At 40.2% G+C, this 20,953-nt stretch overlaps 1 protein-coding gene across 1 annotated transcript; it reads right to left on the reverse strand.

Moving 5' to 3' along the window:
* Positions 1-4,105: 4,105 nt before the first annotated feature.
* Positions 4,106-20,473, reverse strand: PDILT (protein disulfide isomerase like, testis expressed). Its single transcript, XM_077786949.1, is given in 13 exon segments — positions 4,106-4,220; positions 5,921-5,940; positions 5,943-6,009; positions 8,430-8,494; positions 8,497-8,601; positions 9,939-10,059; positions 11,326-11,523; positions 12,465-12,590; positions 13,499-13,609; positions 14,144-14,281; positions 16,038-16,171; positions 19,054-19,260; positions 20,449-20,473. Coding segments are annotated over 13 exon segments (1,386 nt in total). The 3' UTR covers positions 4,106-4,151.
* Positions 20,474-20,953: the final 480 nt, after the last annotated feature.

Genomic DNA, 20,953 nt, shown 5'->3' on the forward strand with positions numbered 1-20,953 from the left:
AGGAGGGACAGTGCCTGCTCCAGTGGCAGAGCTGCCCTTGGCTCGGGCCCCAGCCCTGCCACTCCTCAGATGTGGTGGATCAAGTCCAGCAGTGAGGTGCTCCTGGAAGCCTTCTGAGTTGGACACAAGCTTGAGAGAACGACTGACAGCTTGTGTGAGACTCCTGCTGCACAGCACAACAGCGTGGCCACAAGCCCAGGGGACAAATGGCTTTAAAGCTTTTCCCACAGCAAAGCTGCAAAAGAACACAGGTTCCTTGCCCCTTCACAGCTCATTATACCGAGCATGGTTTTCAAATATCTGAGCTGAGTAATTTCCACTGGCCCAACTCCACTTGAGTTAACACAAGAGCACATTTTTATAAACGTGTGACTTGTTCCTTTTTATTAATATATCTGCATTAAATCATTGAGTCCTTGGAGCAAACTCTCCTCTCTTTGCTATCAGCAGTGTGAGAGAAAGGAAAGACAAGAGTATCAAACTTCCTAATGAGTTTGACAATGCAATTCTCTGAATGAAATGTCTGAAATACTGGCTTTAGACCCCTGTCCCTGATTATCCTGTCAGCCTTCAGGCATATAGCACACATCTATTTCTACCAACAGGAGTTTGTGACCTCCAAGCCAGACTTTTTGATTTATACCAATTATGCAACTGCCACACATCAAGGGGATTTTTTTGAACAGTTGTTGCATTTGTTTTGTATTTGTATTAATCTCTTTTAATGTATTGTTGTTATGCTAATGCCAGCTGAAAGTAATTCCAGGGAAATTACTTAGGATTAATCTGTTGTAAAGAGGAAAAGAATTACTATAGTTCTCATTAAGACTGATTATTTTTTTTTTCCTGTTCATCTGAGCATCTATGAATGATTGTCAGTTCTGAACAACATTTTTCTTCTCCAGGATTTAAGAACAGAACTTAATGAGATGCATTTCTATCTGCAAGGTGCTCAAAGCTTGTATTTTAAGGCAGAATAGGCTATCATAGAATAAAAAACACAAGTCAGCATTTCTTGGAGACGGTTCAAGTTTGTCCCTTTTTTGTACTAAACTTTGTGATGCTGTTTATAATTAAGATTCATAGCTGAGAGTGTTGCTTCTGCTGCTCCATATTTATAACCAGTGCAGATTAAAGCAACTCCATTGCTGGTATGCATTCATATCTCTTTACTTAGTCCTGTCTGTCTTAATTGATAGGACTTATTTATGTGCATGAGGAGATTATTCATGTGAGTGGGGCATTCAAAATATTGGTATTCATTTACAGAAACAAGTTTGGCTAATAAATATTGATTTTTAAAATTTTAATGGTTCTAAGTAATATTTAGAATGTCTAAGCACAGTTATAATGATATATGTGTTAAAATTAAACAGATTCTCTTCATGTTTAGACTGAAATAAAAGAAGTAATGTTTGACTTAGCAAAGCTTGAGGAAGGGATTGCATTTCACAAACTTAGAGCTCAATTCTCATTGTGACACTTTTAAATTTTTGTTCCAGGAATATATTCTGTAGCTGACATGAATCAGAGGGAGAACAAGGTAATGTGCCAGGTCACTTGTTTGGCACCACGGGCTCCTTCTACCATGGCTGAGACATGGAGGAACTCAGTCAGTAAGGCAGAATTTTGACAAGGAAAAGATGTGATTCAAGCAGGCTTTTAGCACACGTTTTATGAAGTAAATTTGCAACTCTTGTCATGTGTCAGCTCATGGCATGTGAGTCTGCCCTCAGCCCCTTGCCTTGGCAGCACATCTGAGAGTGGCTGGAACAAAAATGAGAACATCATTGGTGAGATGTCACGTGTTTTCATTAAAATGTAATCTTGCACCTCATAATAGGATAAATAGCAGTTTCAGGATTGAACCTTGTATACAGTGGGTAGACACAGTGAAAATTAATTTTTTTTCATTATCTTGATTGGTAAACCCATCTGCCAGATACAGACTGGTGCTGAACATTGCTGGCTCTATTTTTCTGGAAGGAGACTAATTAAAAGATTGCAGCTTCTGTGATTAATAGTTGGTCAAAATATACTGGTGGCACTGCTTGCCATTCAGATTTCATCATGTTGCAAGCAGCAAAGGGAAAGCACATGGACACTTCCCTCTCTTTGGGATTCAGTTCATCTCATTCTCTTCCTAATCTGATCTCCCAGGATATCAAATGAAGGCTTCTGTGTATTAATGAATGCCCAATGTTAAATGAAAGTCACATGAAACCCAATATCCAGCAGTGATCAGGTTTACTTTGTCCAAGGTCCCACTGGGGTTGTCCCAGAGAACTCGTTTGATATCCAGAGGAGAACTGACCTCAGTGTGTGTCAGAGAGGCAGCTTCAGTACACCTCAGTGGTCAAACTGGCAAGTCATTGTTTCTGTGGTATTTGTAAATGAAGTCCTCTTAATAAGGGTGCTGAGAAACATTTACTGCCAACTGCAACCCAACTGTCCAGCTGGAGCTGCTCCCCACAGCAAACTTAGCTTGAACTCTTTAAAACCATCCCATTCTTTCCTCATGCCATTAAGTGACAGTATGATTTGGTTTCTACTGTACTGCAGTTCTATCAAAAATTTACTCTGTATTAAAAACATGTGAATTAAACTTTACTTGTCATCTTCAAAGAAGAATTTTTCTTCAGATAGTAATAACTCAGCTGTTGCTCCCATCTCTCACCTCTACAGTGCTGACTTTTAAGCTGTATTTTCCTGCTCTCAGCTCCTTCTCCCCATTTGGGTGATGTTTCTGGCAGAAAACCTGAATAGGTTTTATGGAATATAGGAGTGGTGGTCTAGCACTGAAGATGCTTCCACAAGAATCCTCTTCCATTAAGTGGATTTAATTGCAGTCCCAATGAGCATTAATCCCAGCAGAGATGTGCCCACAGGGAATCAACATAAACTGTTTTCCTTTCTGTGTCTCCTTGCTAGCTCCTCATCAGTGAAGAGCAGCTGACAGCCTCCTGAGGTGTGGTGCATGTAGAGCCCTATTTATTTGCAAGAACTGTGAGGTAAAGAAGTTAATAATTCACCTTAAATCTCAAAGTGTGCTTATTTGACTACATGCTGCAACCTGGATGGCAAACAAGGCACCTGTCATGAACTGCACTTTTTAGAAACCATCATAAAATGTAAGGGGTCCAGTACTTTAAAACTGTCCCTCTCTTGCTGACTGGTGTGACAGGTGAGGGTTAGGAGGTCTCCATGCTTCCCCTCAGTGCTGTATTCTTCCCTGCAGTGATGGAGCCTTCTTCCATTCAAAGGGTGTTCCTTCCTTTTATAAGTCTTCCCTATTTTTCCCCTGCTTACGTAAAAAAGTGATTATTAGCATTAACAATTTGGAAACAGAGATTTTTAACACTTGTTTCTGAAATTAAATTCTGATAAGTGTTCTTCCTTCCCTAATTGTGTAAGAAAATGTTTCAAATTTTTGGAATAATTTCTACTTTATCTGGTCCTTGCAGGAAGAAATTACTATTGTCCAGCAGTTTCACCTGTCTCACTTCAACATGTGAGGAGTGGTTAAGGGACCTCATATAACTAAAATGTGAGTAATATTTGTGACTTTGTGTGTTAGCTATGCTATTTTTCTAACTGGAATTAAATTTTTTCTCTATTTCTGCATTTTTAGTACTTGATAATAAAAAAATCATGAGCTGTTCCTTGCTGCCCCTCTGGGCACAGCCCCTAGCTTCAATTACTTCTTCTGAAGATCACTTTAGGTATGCTTTTTGCAGTGCTAGTCCCTTCTTTTTGGGACCCTTCTTTCATCTCCTTTGAGAACAAGAGGGCTGAGCAATCAGTTGTAATCTTGTTGCAGATCTTGTTCAGATTGTGTAATTTTATATCTTGGTCTGTTTGCCACAGCATACACACCTTTCTAAAGAAGAGTAGTTTTATTAATAATAAAACCACTGCTTAAGCAAAATTGACAGTATTTTAAGAACCCATGAGAAATTATCCCAGTAAAACTTAGGAGTTAAATTGGATTCAGAAGAGAAGTCACACATAAGAAGCTATGGATACTAAATTCTTTACTTTTGTTTTTTTTATTCAGCTCTGTGTTCACTTGAGATGAATCATTCTTCCAGTGAGCTCCTTCCAGGAAGGATTCCTCACAATACTGAGAATATTTCTCTTTCTCTGTACTATTAAAGTTCTTTCTCTGTTATTACAGTTTCCTTTTGGCTGAAATCCTCTTTGATTCCTCCCGAAGGATCCTTTTAAAAAAGGAAATGCAAAATTAAAATTGCTTATTACAAATGTTCACAAAGACTCTAGTAAATCTTAAAAAAAAAAAAAACCAAACATTTTAAGATCAGTTGAAATGCAGATTTTTCATCTTTTGAACCAAGGAACTTGTGGTCTTGTTAATGAGGTCAGAAATTGTGCAGCTGTTGCTAAAATGCACTTTGTTTTCAAACATTTTCACTGGTTTATGGCAAAGATTAGATGAAGTTTTGTATGAAGATTTAATATGAACTTAGAATACCACGTGTGCTGATGGGCACAAGACTGTCTTTCTTTGGCAATCTCAAAAGAAACTACTCTGTTTATCTTGTTTGTATGTTTGGGAATGCCCTGAAGTGAGGATGGAGAATTACTTCAAGAGGGAAGTTCATATCAAGCACTGCACTGCAAATGGTCTAATATTGCAATCTTCTGGGAAAATGTGGTGGGTGTCAGATAAGGGTGGAAAAAGTGAACAAAAAAGTGAACAGGTGAGAAATTGCCAGGTACTTACTCCTTTTGCTACACAGAGCATGGTTTTGAGTGGTATTTTCTAAGCTGACTTTTTTATTTAATCTCTCATATGAAATAAAGCATGAAGAAGAAACAGCAGAATATACAGAGCTCAAATATTGCATGGAAAGGACTGTGTAGAACTCAACAGATCTGCTTGAAACACAGCACTAAGGAACATGCAAGAGGCAGACATCAGCTGTAGGCTTTGGGAAAGCAGAATTGTGCAGTGACTGGGCAGAGGTGGGTGTCTGCTCCTGCTCTGCAGCCTTCAGTGTCCCAGTACTAGTTTAGTCATCCCCCTCCATCAGTAACTACATATTGAAGCACTGAATGCAGGGGAAAATCAAAGCCTCTGGTGGAAATAAGTCTGAATACTCAAAGATGTTTCTCTATTCACAGTTTTCCTACCAGCTGAAAAGAGTGTTAATAACAATTGCTACCCTGTGGTCCCACTTCATTCTGGGCAGAAAGGGCCCAGGATTCTTATACTGGGCAGACAGTGTTTCCATTTACATGTCATGATTTTTCTGTTGTTTGCATTCTCTGTGTGGAGATCGGTGACATTGTTCACTTACCCTGTGTCTTTTTGCAGTGAAGTGTCTGTGATTAAATAACAGGCAGCTGTGGGACAGCAAACACTTCTCTGGTCTGATTTACAGTGCAGAAGAAAGGGTCAAGGAACTGGACTTGCTCAGAGAAGGGACTGTGCTCTCAGTTGTGTCCTTGTTTTACGAGGAAGAGAAGCTGCACTGAATGCAGCAGAATGAACTGGGCAATGGAGATTTGAACAACTTTAACTCTGACACTTAGCTGGGGCTTTGTTTTTTCCAGCTAAAGTTGTGAACAAGTGCTGCTGCAACCTGTCAGGGCGCAGGCTCCTTTGTGCCTGGCAGTGCTTGCTGCCGGTGTTGACTCAGGGATGACATGAGCAGTGGGAGATGAGGGGTTTGTGTGACAAGAACAAGGATGTGAGTGGGTGTGTGCCTGCCAGGCTGTGCTACATGACTGCAGCTGCTGTGGGGATGGAAGCAGGCAGGAACTGGTGAGAACCACCCCAGCCCTGGCACGAGCAGGGCCCAGGAGAGTGGCTGTGCTCCAGCCAGCCCAGCAGTGTCTGCACACGCTGGGGACCTGCCTGGGTTACACAGCACATCAGGTCTGGATCAGCGCCTACCTTCTCTCCTGGTTCTGCTCTGTCTTTCTTTGTTCTTCTAAGAATTCAGAAAATGCCTCTAATGTGTATGCTCCAGTATAGGCCACTTCCTGAAAAAAAATTTAAAGTTAAGTATTTAATTCTGTACACAAAATGTTGGAAATAATGGCAAAATGAGGTGGAGGATTTTGGTTCTTTAGGCTGACCAAACTCTAGACTTTTATACTCAGTTTAGAAAGCAAGTGCAGAGACACAGCAGGTTCCAACATTATATGAAAATTGAGTGTAAAGAAGAAATAGATGTATATTCCTCAGAAGAAAAGGATTTGTATAAAAAACAACCATTATCTTGTGGTACTAGTTGGGTATCCTGCCAGCTGCTGACATCAGTGGGGGTTTTTGTGCTTAACAATAAACATTGGCAAGATATTCTGAAAAGCAGAGTCTTTTAAGTGTCCAGCCATGCTATTCAAAGCTGTTCAAAGATTTTGATGGAATTCAAACTCTGGAAAAGTTTTGAAATACACTGTTGCACAGCTTGAAAGAAGAGGGTGAAGATGAGCAGTGACATTAATTTCCTTATTCTTCACCTTAAATTGGGCATTTCCTGAGGATTTTCTTCCGAGGAAGTTTAATTAAAGAAGTAGGTTCAGTTTAGATCTTTGAAATTTTCTGAGTGGGTCTAGGCATCATATTGTATCTTAAAGATTCCTCCCCAAAAAATCTTTGTTCTCTGGAAGTGTGAAAGGGTTTTGCACAAGTGTTTTAGAAAAAAGTTTTAGAAATTAATGTACATGACACTGGGACTTTGCTGCTGTTATCTGAGTGTATTTAGAAATAGGTGAAGGCCTAATCTCAGCTGGGTTAAGCTCACTCCCACTGAGGCAAATAAAGTTGTGTTACTTTACACTGGGCACTCTTACACCGGATTTGAGTTTGAAGGACTAAATAAAACACCACCAGACTGGTGAGTTCACTGAAATGGTACACTTTTTGTACACTAGAAGTTTGGTGTTTCCATTGCATTCTAATAAAAAGTGTGGCAGCTTTGAAACTACTTTTTTATGGTTTTTATGTTTGTAAGTTTAATTTTCTCAAGAAAGATTATTTTATTTCTCCAGAGGCAATTAACATTCTCAGCTGAGTCTTGATTTTTATCAACTCTGATGATGGCTGAAACACCAGTTTCTCAGAGCCTGAAAACCTGTAAAGCCAAAGAAACAGCTGATTCCTGCAGTGGTTACTGGGGATATGTGTCAACACTTTTCACTACAGTAATCTGTGCATAGGAGTATGGAAAAGTTATTTTTCTCACTTAACCCATAGGAACAGACATCTGCAGGAATCTGCACTGCTAGCCAAGTACAAGATGAAATCTCTGCACTTGAGGGAAGTAGTGCAAAAACATGGTGCACAAGGAAGAACTTGAGATTTCAAATAGCTTTTAATTCCAGAGTGTTTTCAGTTATGAAACAATCCCTTAATAGTTAATGAAAGTTTTTACTGGTTTAGGGCTTTTTTGTTTGTGTATTTGGTTTTTTTGCAAACTGACATTTATTTTGAGCATTTAAAGGTTTTCTGCTTTTCTGCCAGAAGACTTACATCGTGTGAGTGTGCAGGACTGCACTTCAATTCATCAGAAGTTGTGCATGCACATCTGAGAGGAATATCTCTCAAAGATTAAATGAGGACATGGGTAAATGTCTTAGAACTTAATTTAAGTTTACTACTAAAAAGAAAAATGAAAAGCTTAGTAATGCCTTAATTATAGTGGTATCTTAATTTTTCTTTTTACTTCAGTGATATTTTCTTTTTAATTAGATAATCTACATAGATGGAGAATGTAGCTATTTAGCATTTTTTTGCCTCCACTTTCAGCAGCATTTTCTAATTATTGTGTAACATAGCTGATTGAATAGGTAGCATATTGCAAAAATCATTGGTCTTGACAACAAATATTTTTTACCAGTGGAGGCTGGGATACCAGAATGAAGTAAAATTACTGGCTTAAATATATAGAAGAAATGTTTTTATTTGGGTTTTCTGGAAATGCAGAGGAAAATAACAAGAGCAGTATCAACATTTTAGAGACATTTATCATACATGCTCTGGAAACAACTAGCACAAGTTGTTCTCTGAGAGAAGATCTCTTGTCATGGTTTGAGATAAAAAGGCACTGTAGTCATTGGGAGGTATCTGTAAATTCACCCAAGCTGAGACTGTTGCTAGAACCCAACAAGCTGAGTGGGCAGTGTTGAACTGCAGGATATGGGGCCCTAAGGACTCGTAGTCCAAGTGAGTAAATGATACCTGAGCTCTTGCCACAGCCACATGTATAGGATGAGACACTAGAAGAGTTTCTCCTCTAATTCAGGAGCTTGGCAGCAATATCATTCAGAAGCCAGTGCTGAGCAGAAAAGGACCAAAGCTTTCCTAGTGAAAGGACTCCTTTGTCCCTGTGCCACCTGTGCAGGTGCAAGCACAGCCCCTGCCTTGCTGTGCCTCCCCAGTTTCCCCCAGGAGCTCTCACCTGGTAGCACGCGCCGGCAGGGAAGAGCGAGAAGAAGGGAGAGTGACCCAGCCCCACCGACAGGATGTGACATCAATCTTTGCAATCATGATGTCTTTGTGACATTCGTATTGCTCTCCCAGCTTATCCCAGATCAGCAGGAGTTTTCTGCACTCATGGGACCAAGGGGCATCTGCAAGTTTAAAAGTAAAATTATAAGGACACAGAAGTGCACGTGGTGGCACAATCAGAGGGACCTTTCTAGCCCTTCAGGTTGACAGGGTTTGTGGTGAATATCTGCTTGGAACCATTTGCCCTTCATGAATTTCACATTTCCATGTAGTGATAACTAGTTATTCACTAACACATTTCTGGTAGCAGTGCTGCTTTAGCCTTTTATGACTGTAAAAAACACAGAACTTGGACTACTTTGCTGGAGAGGTGTGCCAGATAACCAGCACAACCCACGTTAAGTCTTGCATCATTCCTGTGTTTAAATACTTGTCAGAACTACAAAATACTTCCTGCATACTAAAATTAACTGTGTTCACAAACCATGCTATGTTGACTCTAGAAAGAGAAGTTTGAGTCATGGTGCTGTTTTGACTCAGCACTGCACAGATGCAATCACCAGAAAGGGAAACTGCTGAGGGCCCAGGGTCCCTTTAGAAAGCTCACAGCACACTTGCAGTCCCTCTGTTGGGAGAACAATGCTTACACTTGGTTCATACAGAATTGCAATTTCAGGAGCACTTGACTGAATACATTCCCTGCCTTTCCTTTCCAGAGGACTTGGTTCAATTCTTGCTTAGATCATTCAGTTTGTTCGTGATACTGAAATGTAAAAATTACCTGTGTGAATGACACAGCTGCAGCCAACAGGGAGGGTGGCAGGAATGTACTACCTTTAGGAATTTCTGGAATTCAGGGCAGTACAACTAGTTGTCTATACTTCTGTTAACACTGCACATTTGCTTTACTGAAGTAACTAAGGCACAAACTAATCCCTGCTAGCTGGTACAAGGAGAGGGCAGAGGTTTCTTGCTGGGAAGAGTCATGTAAGGAAGCCACATCCTTTGCAGATAGAGGAGGAGAAAAGTTACCATTTCCTAAACCACAATTCCTATCTGGGATTTAATCCTAGAGCATTATAACCAGACAAACACACTTAACTCTCCCTCTGCCTTGGAAGACAGCCTGACTCATGCCATGTAACACACTTCCATTGTACACCATGATGTTCCAGTGTCCTGTCTTTCAACTCAGAGATTTCATATGGCCTTGACAAATATTTACTGAAAAGATCCTGTGCTGCTCAGTGCAACACTAAGTCAGCAAAGGTATCACAGCATTTCCGTAGATATAACACAAATTTTGCTTCAATTCTTTCCATAAACACTAAAAATTCATTGAGCTCAGATTCTGTAAAGTGCAAAGATTAGTTTGGTATGTATAAGCATGAGTTTTCATTTTTTTCCTTCCAATTGATCATGTTATAGCTTAAAATCTGAATTTAATGACAACACTTACAAAACATAACAAATACAGTCATGGTCTTATTGAAGATGATACTGTTGAAATTCTTCCCAACAAGCACTTTGACAGGCATCTTGTCCCAGTCTTGTGGAATTTCTTCACTAGAGAGATGTTTCTGACCAGAAAAAGAAACATTGCTGTGAAAGTGCAGGGAACATTGAGAAACAGTACTCTAGCTCAAGTTAATGTGAGACTGATGGGACATTACCTAATGTGCTCTGTTACTGTCTGATAACTCTTTTATATCATTACATCCTGGTCAGCCTTGGTTCCAGCTTCTCTCCCTTCAGCAGGAGCTGGGATCTCACACCCCAGGGTAGTTGGTACTCAGAACTACTTTTCCCTCCCTTGAGTACAGAGCTGTAGCACACTGTCTGAAAATGACCCCTTGGAACACAGTTGTATTCCTTGTCCTGAATTCTTGTTGCCCAATGTTCAGAAGCTGGACTACTGAACAGTTTGGTGTTGGGTGTTGTGGGCTTTCAAAAGTGATGTAAAACACACCAGGAAGTGTGCATTGCTGCTTAAATCTCTGCCTTCACCTCCAGTCATGGTCCTCACATGACTTCCACAATTTACAGTGCAGTAGCTGGGAATTTATCTTCTTGAACACCATGGCACAGTAGCAGAAAGGCACATGTACCCCATGGAAGCAGATCTTGGTGAGAGAGGCCAAATCCCCTCTGCTTCCATCCTTCTGCTCCCTTCCAACACTGAATACAGGATCTATCTACTCACATTTCCTTAATTCTTCCTCCTTAATTCTTCCTACTTAATTCTGACTGCTTTATGTTTTCTCCCTGTAAATCACCATGAGGAGCACTGAATAAGCACAACATTTTAATGTATTTTTCACAGGAGTGTGATGATGCCTCATTATGGCAACAAATGCTATATTTACCATTGGGAATGATCCCCCTGGGAAAATTAACTTTGCTAAACTTGCTTTAAACAAATACCAAATGTTAATCCCCTCTGAAACTGTCACTTTTTGATTTACTGGATTTTTCTGTAACCTTAAAATCTGTTTCAGTGATTGTTTGAATCTCTCCTCAGCAAAGGAAAGGAAATATCTACATTATAGTATTGGAAAGATAGAGGCACAGGGAGTTTTTAAACCACTAAAATAAAACAGCTGGCATCTATTAAAATATTGGGCAAAAATGATCAATCCAGGATTTTCATTGGAGGACTTGTAGTCCACCTCAGTTGTTAAATACAGAGGAATGCTCTGTCAACAGCTGTAGATGGTAGATGAATACATGAGGGTGACAGTAGATTAATAAACCAGTGATCACAACAGGACACTGTTCTAATTTTTAAAGGGGGTGCTCTGCCAAGCTGGGGTACTAGAGAGCTGTCTCATTAGTAATGGACATACCTTTGCTTTTCCATTTAGGTAGCTCTGGCAAAATTCTTTCAGGTTCTCCACAGTCACCTCATCCGCAGGCATTTTGTACCTGGCATCGCTGGTCAGATTTAGGATTCTCACAGCAGGAACATCAATGTCCCTGATGTGAAAATACTCAAAAATCCATCCATTCCTTGCTTCATTAGTATCCACCAAAACAAACAATATCTGATTACAAAGAGAAAATCATTCTTCTGGTTGAACCTTCCAGCTTTGGTTTAGCCATTTTGGACAAATGGATTGTGGAGCTTGGCTGCAGGGTAGGATCTAACCTTAAATTCAAGGAACTGTGCAGAATCATTTTTGGTCTCAGACCAAAACCCAGAAGCTCTGTGGACTTTATTACAGCTTGATCCTAGTTAATAACAAATGCTAAAGCAGACAGAAGTACTGAAGTTTTTCCCTCTGTCCCTTCACATTCCTTTGCTATCATGTCTTTCAGTAACACTTCTAAATTACCCCCCAAAGTGCTTATTACACTTTTCATAAATCTTAACAGGACAGAAGAGCTGAAACACTGTAATCCATATGTATTTACCAATATGTGATATTTGACTACAAGATGACTTCCTATTCTTCAGTGTCTCATGTACCAGGAACAGGAGTAGCACCACAGAAAACCAAAATACTTGGGTATTGTATATACTGCTTATAACTATCTCTGTACATGCAAACACACTGCTGCAGGCAAGGCTATGCACATACCTTGCAATATTCCTCAGGTTTTGTAGCTGGCTCCAGGCTTTTCTTCGGGCAATATTCTGAGATCCTCGTGGTATTTCCTGGTAGAGCCAGAAATTGCCAGAATTTTGCTAAAACTACTTTTGGTTGGAAGTTTCTCCCAGAAAATAGTATTTGTAAAATCAGAAACAGGTTAATTTGGAGCAGTTGGAATTAGTGCTCTTCTTTATGGTCTTCGTGTTTTAAATAATCATTTCCAAGTGAAGTTTGTCTTTCAGCTTGTCCTTAACAAATTCAAATAATAGTTTATGAAACTTTTTTTGAATGGTTTGGTAGAGTTTGAAGCTGGACTGACAGCAGTGTATTTTTACCAGTAATACTGATCTTTTGGCATTCCTATTTGCAAATCTGGATTCAGTGTTACAGACCTTTCCTCTGAATTCTGCAGCAGCAGACTGGTAGTTTTCATAAATCTCATTGAATGGCTCCGAGTTCATTGGGGTGAACAGCAGGATGTGATTTTCAACAGGGACATCAAAAATCTTCACAGATGTCTGGGAAATAAAAGACTCAACATCTGCTCCACTCTTTGTAGGCAGAACAGTGAATCAGAGGCTCAGCATATCAGTATCCCTAGGCTCTGCTATTGCAAATTTTACTTTTAAAGACTCAGTTCCCAGTCATTTCCATAACCATTGGATTTTGTTTCATTGTTTTAAAGCAGATAAAGTAAGAAGAATCAGCAGCTGCTGAGGGTTTTTTTCTCTTCCAGGAAAAATCTCATAGTTATTCATAGATTTTTACAGTCAGAAGGGACTGTGATCTTCTAGTCTGACCTCCTGTATAACACACACAGAAGGATGAATGCTGAAAATAAAAGGTGGTGTTACCTAGGGAGGCCCAGCTGCTGTGGGGGAAAGACCTGGCTGGGCACTTCCTTCCCTTCTAGGTGGCATCAGCAGCTTGTAATCTCCTTCCCTGCACAGGACTACCTTTTTCCTCATGCCACCCTATATCAGAGGCAATGGGGTGTTCTGAAGCCAAGCAGGTATTTCCATGTCTTTGCTTTCCTACCTGCACCAACAGCAATTACTGCTGGTTTCTTTCCTTCTTGCCTTGGCCCTGAGCTCCCTGTGGCTGCGTTGGGGTGGAATGTTTGGAGCCAGGATTGGGGACTGACCCTCCACCCTCCCACACCACCCAGCTCAGAGCTCGCTGTTCCACCAGCCACCCCTCACCTCTAGGAAACAGCATCCTGCCAGGGGGAAGCATCATTTGGCCTGGGTTAGACCAAGAGCTGCCTGCTGGGTTCTGCTGGCATTTCTAGATGTGTTTAAGAGTGGCCTTGTCAAGCAAAGAAAACTCTCACTCCCTGAGGTGCAGAGTAGCTCCCTAGGTCTCTTTCTGCATGGATTTCTGTCCTTCTCCCATATGTTTTGCTAATACAGTGAAATGCACATACCTCAATATTGTATTCAGTGACCAAACCCAAAGTAAAGGTTTTGATTAGCCTCGTCAGGCCCAGTTTGCTCTGTTTACCATCTTCAAGCACTTCATTATGCACAGGTTTTCCCTGGACAAATAGTGAAGTTTGTGAGGTTGGTGGCCTTATCAACTATAGGAGCAAAATTACAGGCTTTAAAAGTGAATTTTATGATCCTCAGCAACTGAAATCCCATAGCTTGTAAAATGAATGTCACAGCTAGATTGCAGAACAAGATTACAGCTAAAATTCAAGGTACAGCTGACAGTTTTAATTTGTTCAGTAAAGTTGACATACTGAAAGATCTTTCCTACATCTATACACAGTATCTGTGAGATATGCTCACTCAGGAAATCATTAGTCTGACTACCTCCTAGTCCAAATATTGCTGCTACTCTGTGTAGTTTTGGTTTTGTTGCTGGCCACTTCTTCTGTTGTGGACTGGAAGAAAATTCCTAGTCAAAAGCAACACACAAAAAAAAGATGTGAATGTCTGGAAAGTAAAGCTATTATACCCAGATCCTTAGGCATAAAATTTATATATAATCTGAAAAATTTCCAAACTGCCTTTCCAGAGCCCACAGCTGTCACGACACCTTACCTGCTAGACTTTTGTACTCCTACCTTCTTAAGCACAATGAGAGAGTTCCTTTGGACACCGTAGTTAGCACAGACATCCTCACTGACTGTCATCCCAAAAAGCATCTCTGGCACATCTCTTGCTGTCTCACAGAAAACTTCCACACTGTCATTGTGAAGTTCCTAGACCCAGAAAGAGTATTTATTAAGACTTTGCCCTACATCCTGCTAAGGTGTGTAGGAGTTAGAGCTGCAGGTGAAGCAGGCCCCTAAAATCTTGTGAAGAGCAGAGTATAATTGTAAAGTGGATAATGCTTTCCAAGATTATCTCTAAGGGGGAAACCTAGGAGTGCTGTGACACAGCTTTTGTGGGCTGGCCTGGGTCAGCAGAGATGGTGTAGGGTGCCCTCTGGCCTCCCTGCACTGATCTCATCCTCCCTGCTCTCCCCTGGCACTGCCACCCTCTGCAAAGCCTTCTGCAGGCTGGGAGGGATGGTGCCAGCAGCTGCCCCCTGCACAGCTGGCAGGAGGGAGGGATCTCAGGAGAGTTCTCTGCTCACAAGAGGAGCTGACTGGCACATCTGGGGCTTTAGACTGAGTGCTCTTCAGGCAGGGACCTTGACTCCTGCATCTGTCAAATAGTCACTGTGCTGTCCACCCTCACACTAATAGTAAATAAGCAGGATGAAAGGCAACAGCTCTTCCAGATTTGATTTAATCAGACAATTATTTCATGCTAGATGAATAGTAATTTATATGCTGAGACCTTCCAACACATCCTGGCACTCATATTTGTGAGCAATCTGTGAGTAATAGAAGCCAAATATGGCTCTTTATTTGCTTGGACACTGTTTTGTTGGCTTTCACCCATTAAGCTCATGCTCATATATTGTCATTTCAGCCCAAGCAAAACCAGTGTCCAGTCAAACACATCTGCAGGCAATATCTGCTATCAGTATGGTTCAGGGAACTCTCTGGCACCACTGTGATAGAAAGAGCTTCTCAATTTCCCCCAGCACTGGAAAACTGCCTTCCTTCTTAAACAGCTGCAAGCAGATTGCTGCAAAGCAATATTCTGGGCACTGAGCATTTTCACAGTTTGTCCTGTTATGTTCTGTGTGCTCACCAGCTTAGTTACTATGGGGCATTTTGGTAATGAATCCTGTTTTCCATAGCCACAGAACTTGGACTATCTGCTGTAGCCAGCACATTTGGGATATTATCAGTTCAGGTATGAGTCCAGACTGTGCTTTTAACTGCACAGAGTAAAAATCAGACTTTTATCAGAATAAAAGTCTCTTTAGTTAGTGAAAATCCTTGATTGAATTTCCAGTATTAAAGATCTCAAGGACACATTGAAAAAGCAGGAAAATACTGTTCCTATTTTACTCACTCTGACAGCATTTCTATTGACTTTTGATCACTAGCATTCAGCCCAAATCCTAACAACATTGTTCTGCTCTGGAAACTGGTAGAATTTGCTTGAGAAAGGACTACATGTGTTGGATCATATACAGTGGTAATATTTTATGACTTTCCATCTATGCAGATTTGGCCTTCTTCACTTCAGGAAAATTTGGGAGGGTTTGGCAGAAGGACTTTCTTTGAGGATGCAGGAAACACTGCTGTGACCAGCCAGAGTTGTGCTAACACTGCTGGAGCACCCTGCTCTCAGAGTCTCTGTGCCCAGGTGCTGGTTAAGGAAATGTGCTGTGGTGTAAGATTTCCTAATTTCTGCCTCGGCTGCTTGTCTAAAACTGTGAAAAAATAGATAGAGGCTGTTAATTTTTTTTTTTTTTTCAAATGTAGATAAAACTGAGGGTCTGCATTTTTCTGGTGAGTTCTTGGTCTTTTGGATGTGTGGGTTCTGGTGGTGATAGCAAGCAGTATATCCCAAAGCTGGAACAGAACCAGCCTTTTGAGTTTTCCAGATAATTACCCTAAAGAAGCCAATCACTGCTGAATCATCAGCTTTTATGATGGCTTCAGCCCGATCAGTAGAGTTGATTAAAACAGTGCTAGGTCCTGTTCTTCTTTTTACCCATGTAATAAAGGTTGAGGCTTTTCTGACTCCTGTGGAAGGAAAAGAGAGTTAAAATGAAAATCAAAATGAATGGCAGAAATTTCTGTGCAATCAGGACAGAGGCAGTGGAGGTGCAGAGGGATGCTGAATACAAATGGACTTGGGCTCCTTAGGACTGAAGTCAAAGCTGATTGAGAGGGGGCTTGAGGTATCCAAGGTCAACCTCAGGTTCTAGTCACCATTTAAACTATTGTGGCTCTAGAAGACCAACAGTGGAAGTACAGCTTTTTCTGAGACCTCTGCAAGTGGATTTTTGTCCAGCTAAATGATTAATCACACATGGAGAATAGAGATGAGGAAATACAGACAAGTAGAAAACCTGTCCTGCAAGATTTCATGTGTCCCAAAATCACAGTAAGCTATAAAGTGCTATCGATCTAAGGTTTAATCCATAATGGCTTCAAACCAATTGCAGATTTTATTGAACTGTTTGTTCAATTACATTAGGTGTCAAAATTGTTCCTTTGATGCTGCAAGAGGGATCTGATAGGCACAGAGACATGTTAAAATTCCTCTGTGGGGCCATAGCATCACTTCAGTTTAGACATAAGAAACAAAACTGAAGTGTTAAAGTTGTCATTTAGTTCTAGATTGTTCCATCTTTTGGCTTCCAAATTACTACCAGTTTTACTGAGATTATAGTCAGTCTGTTTATTTGGTAAACTGTCCTAAGCTTTCAGAAGTTTTAGAGTATTGAGTCTCTTTAAAAATTAAAATTTTAAGCTATCATGTTTTCAGAGGAATTTGAGGCAACTAACTGAGGCTCAGGCCATTAAAATATGTCATCTCTGTATGACAGACAGGCTTATTGGACCAGAGTAAGGGTTAATTAAAATCATACATGAAAAAGAAAAAAATTAAGTGTTAGAGTCAAGATGTATGGTACAAGTGGATTATCAGAGATGCAAGTCCTGGTACTGTGTATTTTAGCAGTCTGACAAGACCAAAATTGAGTCAGACTGTTTTACTGCCACAGCTTTGCAGCAGACAGCATGCAACTAGTTTAAAATACTTTCATTTTATTTAAAGGAAGCAGGCAGTCTTCTGCTCTGGAGTGTGTAGGCTGCAGAACAAAGTGCAGAGCAGTATCTAGTGGTCACACAGTGCTTGACTTCTGCTGTCTAAAGGCAGAATTGAGGTCTTGTCACTTATGTCAGTGCTATAGCTCCTAAGCATCTTTTCTGTGCAGTTAATCTTTCTATTGAGTTCCTTTAACCAGCCTGGCCAAATTCTGACCTTGCAGTTGTAAATTATGATTTTACAAAGCCTAGAATTTGGCTCTCATGTTATGTCCATTGCCAGGGACACCATTCAAAAATTCCATCTCCCATAAGGAATTGAATTAATTTATTGATTTAAGCAAGGTCTGCAGTTTTTTTTTTTTTTTTTTGGTTTTTTTTTTTTTTTTTTTTTTTGTGGTATGAAGAATGTACCAAGCCCTTATGAGAAGTCACTGGGTGGCCAGTACACATTTCCAATTGCCAGTGCTCAGTGGTTTGAAAAGCAAACATGGTACATGAGGTTTTACTCAGTGTTGCACATAAGCATTTACCAGGGAACAAAATGTAATTTAAGCCATTGTTGGTGACACATGTCCCCCAAAGATTGTGCTGTCTGCCTTATAAAAAGCACAGAGCAGCAGCCAGTTTCCTAATTCCTGCATCTTGCTAGAAAGTGTGCCTGAAATAGCAGCTCTCTGCTGCAGGGCAAATATGTGTGTGTTGTTACAGTTCTCTGTACTCACTGTTTCACACCAGAAAATCTGACAGGTTTACCAGTTTAAGAGAGGTTTTCTTGTCAATGTTGTAGATTTAATCAGAGGCTGAAGGTGGGGGCTTTTGCTTTCAGGCATCAGCACCTCTAATAAAAGTTCAGTATGGCACATCACGCTTTCGGTGGCATTTGTGCAGAGGCTGCTGTTTGCACAAGTCTAGGTAGTGGGAACTTGGTAAGAAATCCAATAGCAAGGAGGAGCAAGTTGCTAAAAATACTGAAGATCAGGTTTCAGCAGAGCCACTGGGGGCTCAGCAGTTAAAGATATCTTAGCACTAGGTCGTGTACAAGTTCAGGAGGCAAACTTTGGGTTCCTTTTTTTGTTTGTTGTATTAAACTTGTGACTCACCTGTATCTGCTCAGAATACACCATCAGATGCTTGGCTAAGTCATGCAGTTTCTATCACCTCTGTAAAAGTTCATCATTTTATGAAAAACATAACCTTTCTTGTATGTACTGTAAGTGAACAAAAATGTTTAGTAAGACCTGGATTTCTGGGCTTGCTCAAGTCTGTGGATGCCTTTGCTTAATAGCTTTCCGTAAAATATTTCAAATTATTCCTTGTTGTATTCTAAGCCACATATGAGCTCCCTCTGATGGTTAAATGGCAAAATTATTTTCCTTAGCTTAGGAAGTGGACCTGTATGTTAAGGACCCTGTGAATTCCCAGTTCTTTGTTAGATATAGTGTTGCTCCAGCCTGTTTCTGTAGGCACACTGCCCATGGGAATTGCAGTGGACCAGAAGAGTAATGGAGCAGTTTGGGGACCCAAATCTTGTTTGGCATAACTCATTAATGTTTATTGTAATAATTGGGAGTAAGTTGTCTTGTTGGGATGATTCTGTACAGCAGTAATTAATTTGAATGTGTGAACTTAATATAGAGAAGATACTCAGTTATGCCCTTGGAAGATGAATTCAGATTCAAGTTCCTGTGTTGGTACAGAGGCAATTGCATATTTAACACCATGGGCAAAACCAGCTTCCCACCTTATCTCTTTTTTATCTGAGCATCTATATTTTTCTTCTCAGCAGGGTAATAGGTGGGTACATCCTGTCATTACATATCATTATCTTATCAGTGCATGAGACAGTTTACCTTTGCAGTCTATGGGATCTTCCCTGCTGCCATTCACAAAAAACTTTACAGTAGGAAAGGCTTGAATATTAAATTCTTTTCTCAAATCATGTTGGTGTGTCACATCAATTTTGCCAAACTGGATTCTTGGAGCTTCTTTTTTAAGCTGTCGGGCAGCCTCAGCAAATTCTTCAGATAAATTCTGAGAAGACTGAAATAAAGTAACATCTGGAAAAGGCCAATCAAAAGCAAATGGGTTACATAAGCCACAGTGTGAAGCTTTCTAGTGGAGGTTGTTGTGTCAAGTGGTAGCTGGAGGGTTTGAATAAGGTCTTCTATGACTCAGAAATAAATGAAGGATTATATTTACTTCTTTATATTGATGCTGTTTTTTCACCACTCCATATGTCCTTGAACGAATCACGATGCTCAACCAGCAATATTTCAATATTCTTTTGTTGGGAAAATATGTGGAGCCATTAAAAAGTAATTTGACTGACTATGCTGGATATGAGTTTAAGAGAGGTGAAGGATAGAGTTAAATATTGCTCACATTGGGACTCTATGATCCCATTTTTGTAAGCACTTCAGTGAGGCAAACTTTTGTAATGCAGAAAATAGTTTTGCAGATGAGATATGGAGGGTGGTGTTGGAAAGGCTGGCAGTGGGCAGTGTACTCCTCATGCTGTCCTGGGTGCCAGCTCAAATGGCACCTTTGTGTTTGGTGGAAGCAGAGGGCTCATCCTAGGCTGAGCCCTGGAGCTGTAAAGTTATATTAACATTAAAAAAGGACAAGAGAAGGAAACCAGGCACACAGACTTCTCTGCATTCAAAGACAAGTAAGAGATAAAGACCTGGAGCTTTATATTTTTGTAACTTTGGTTGAAAAAAAATGTGAATTTTGATTGAAATTGAGATACTCTGTCTTATTAAATGGCTTTTATTATAAAGAACAAAACTTTTTTCTTTAGATTATGCACATAAATATTTTGTTTCTTCAATATACTTTGCAAATAGGAAGAGATGAAGAACATGCAGGTAAATTTGGTTTCATAAAATGGTGTTTGCTTTTTTGTGTATACACACGTTCAGATATATAACTCCACAAGCACACATACAAACACACCAAAGCATAAATATAACAAAACAACTGTCTTTTGTTCTTTCACAAAATAGCAGATGCACTTCTCTAGAACATACCTTGTGGAGATATTGCCCAATGTAGTTATAACCAAAAAGTAAATGGACATTTCTTAGAATCCATATTCTAACTCAGTGCTGAGTTACATTCCTTGCATTATTCATCATTATCCTTTGTCTGAATCCCAGCCATCAGTCATTTTCTCCCACCTTACTGCTGCAGCAAGTGTGAAGATTAGCATCAAATAATGCTATTTTCTCAAAATGTTAAAGTACCAGGCCCTTCCACATACAGACCCATCTTGGCAGAGGCTCACAGAACCCCTGCACTGGAAGAGCTGCTCCAGCTGCTAATATACCAAAGGACTTCTGTTAGCAGAACAAAACATAGTCTGCTCAGGGGATACTCAGATACCATGTGATGAAGAGAAGGTGCTTCTCTAAATAAAGTAAATGAGCCTGAAGACAACAGTCCAAACCCAGGCTGTGCTAAAATTGCCTGTAAAATTAGTGTTTCATCTAATAAGCTTATTATGATTGTTCAAAGAAATTTTACCCAAACTTTAATTTCCTATTTCCAATTGATAAAAATGGTCTCGTGAACCTTTACCTCAACAGGATTGTAAAGTGTTATCTCCTAGCACCAAAAAAAAGGGGGAAAGTATCTCCAGTTGTACCTCAACATGCTCTAGAGGCAACGGCAGAAAACCTGCAATTCTGACCTGACAATGTAAGAAACTGCATATCTACCCTATAAAAATATTGCTGCTTTTAGGGACAC

Source organism: Lonchura striata, chromosome 16 (genome assembly GCF_046129695.1).
Source record: "Lonchura striata isolate bLonStr1 chromosome 16, bLonStr1.mat, whole genome shotgun sequence".
In the NCBI taxonomy this organism is placed as follows: Eukaryota; Metazoa; Chordata; class Aves; order Passeriformes; family Estrildidae; genus Lonchura; species Lonchura striata.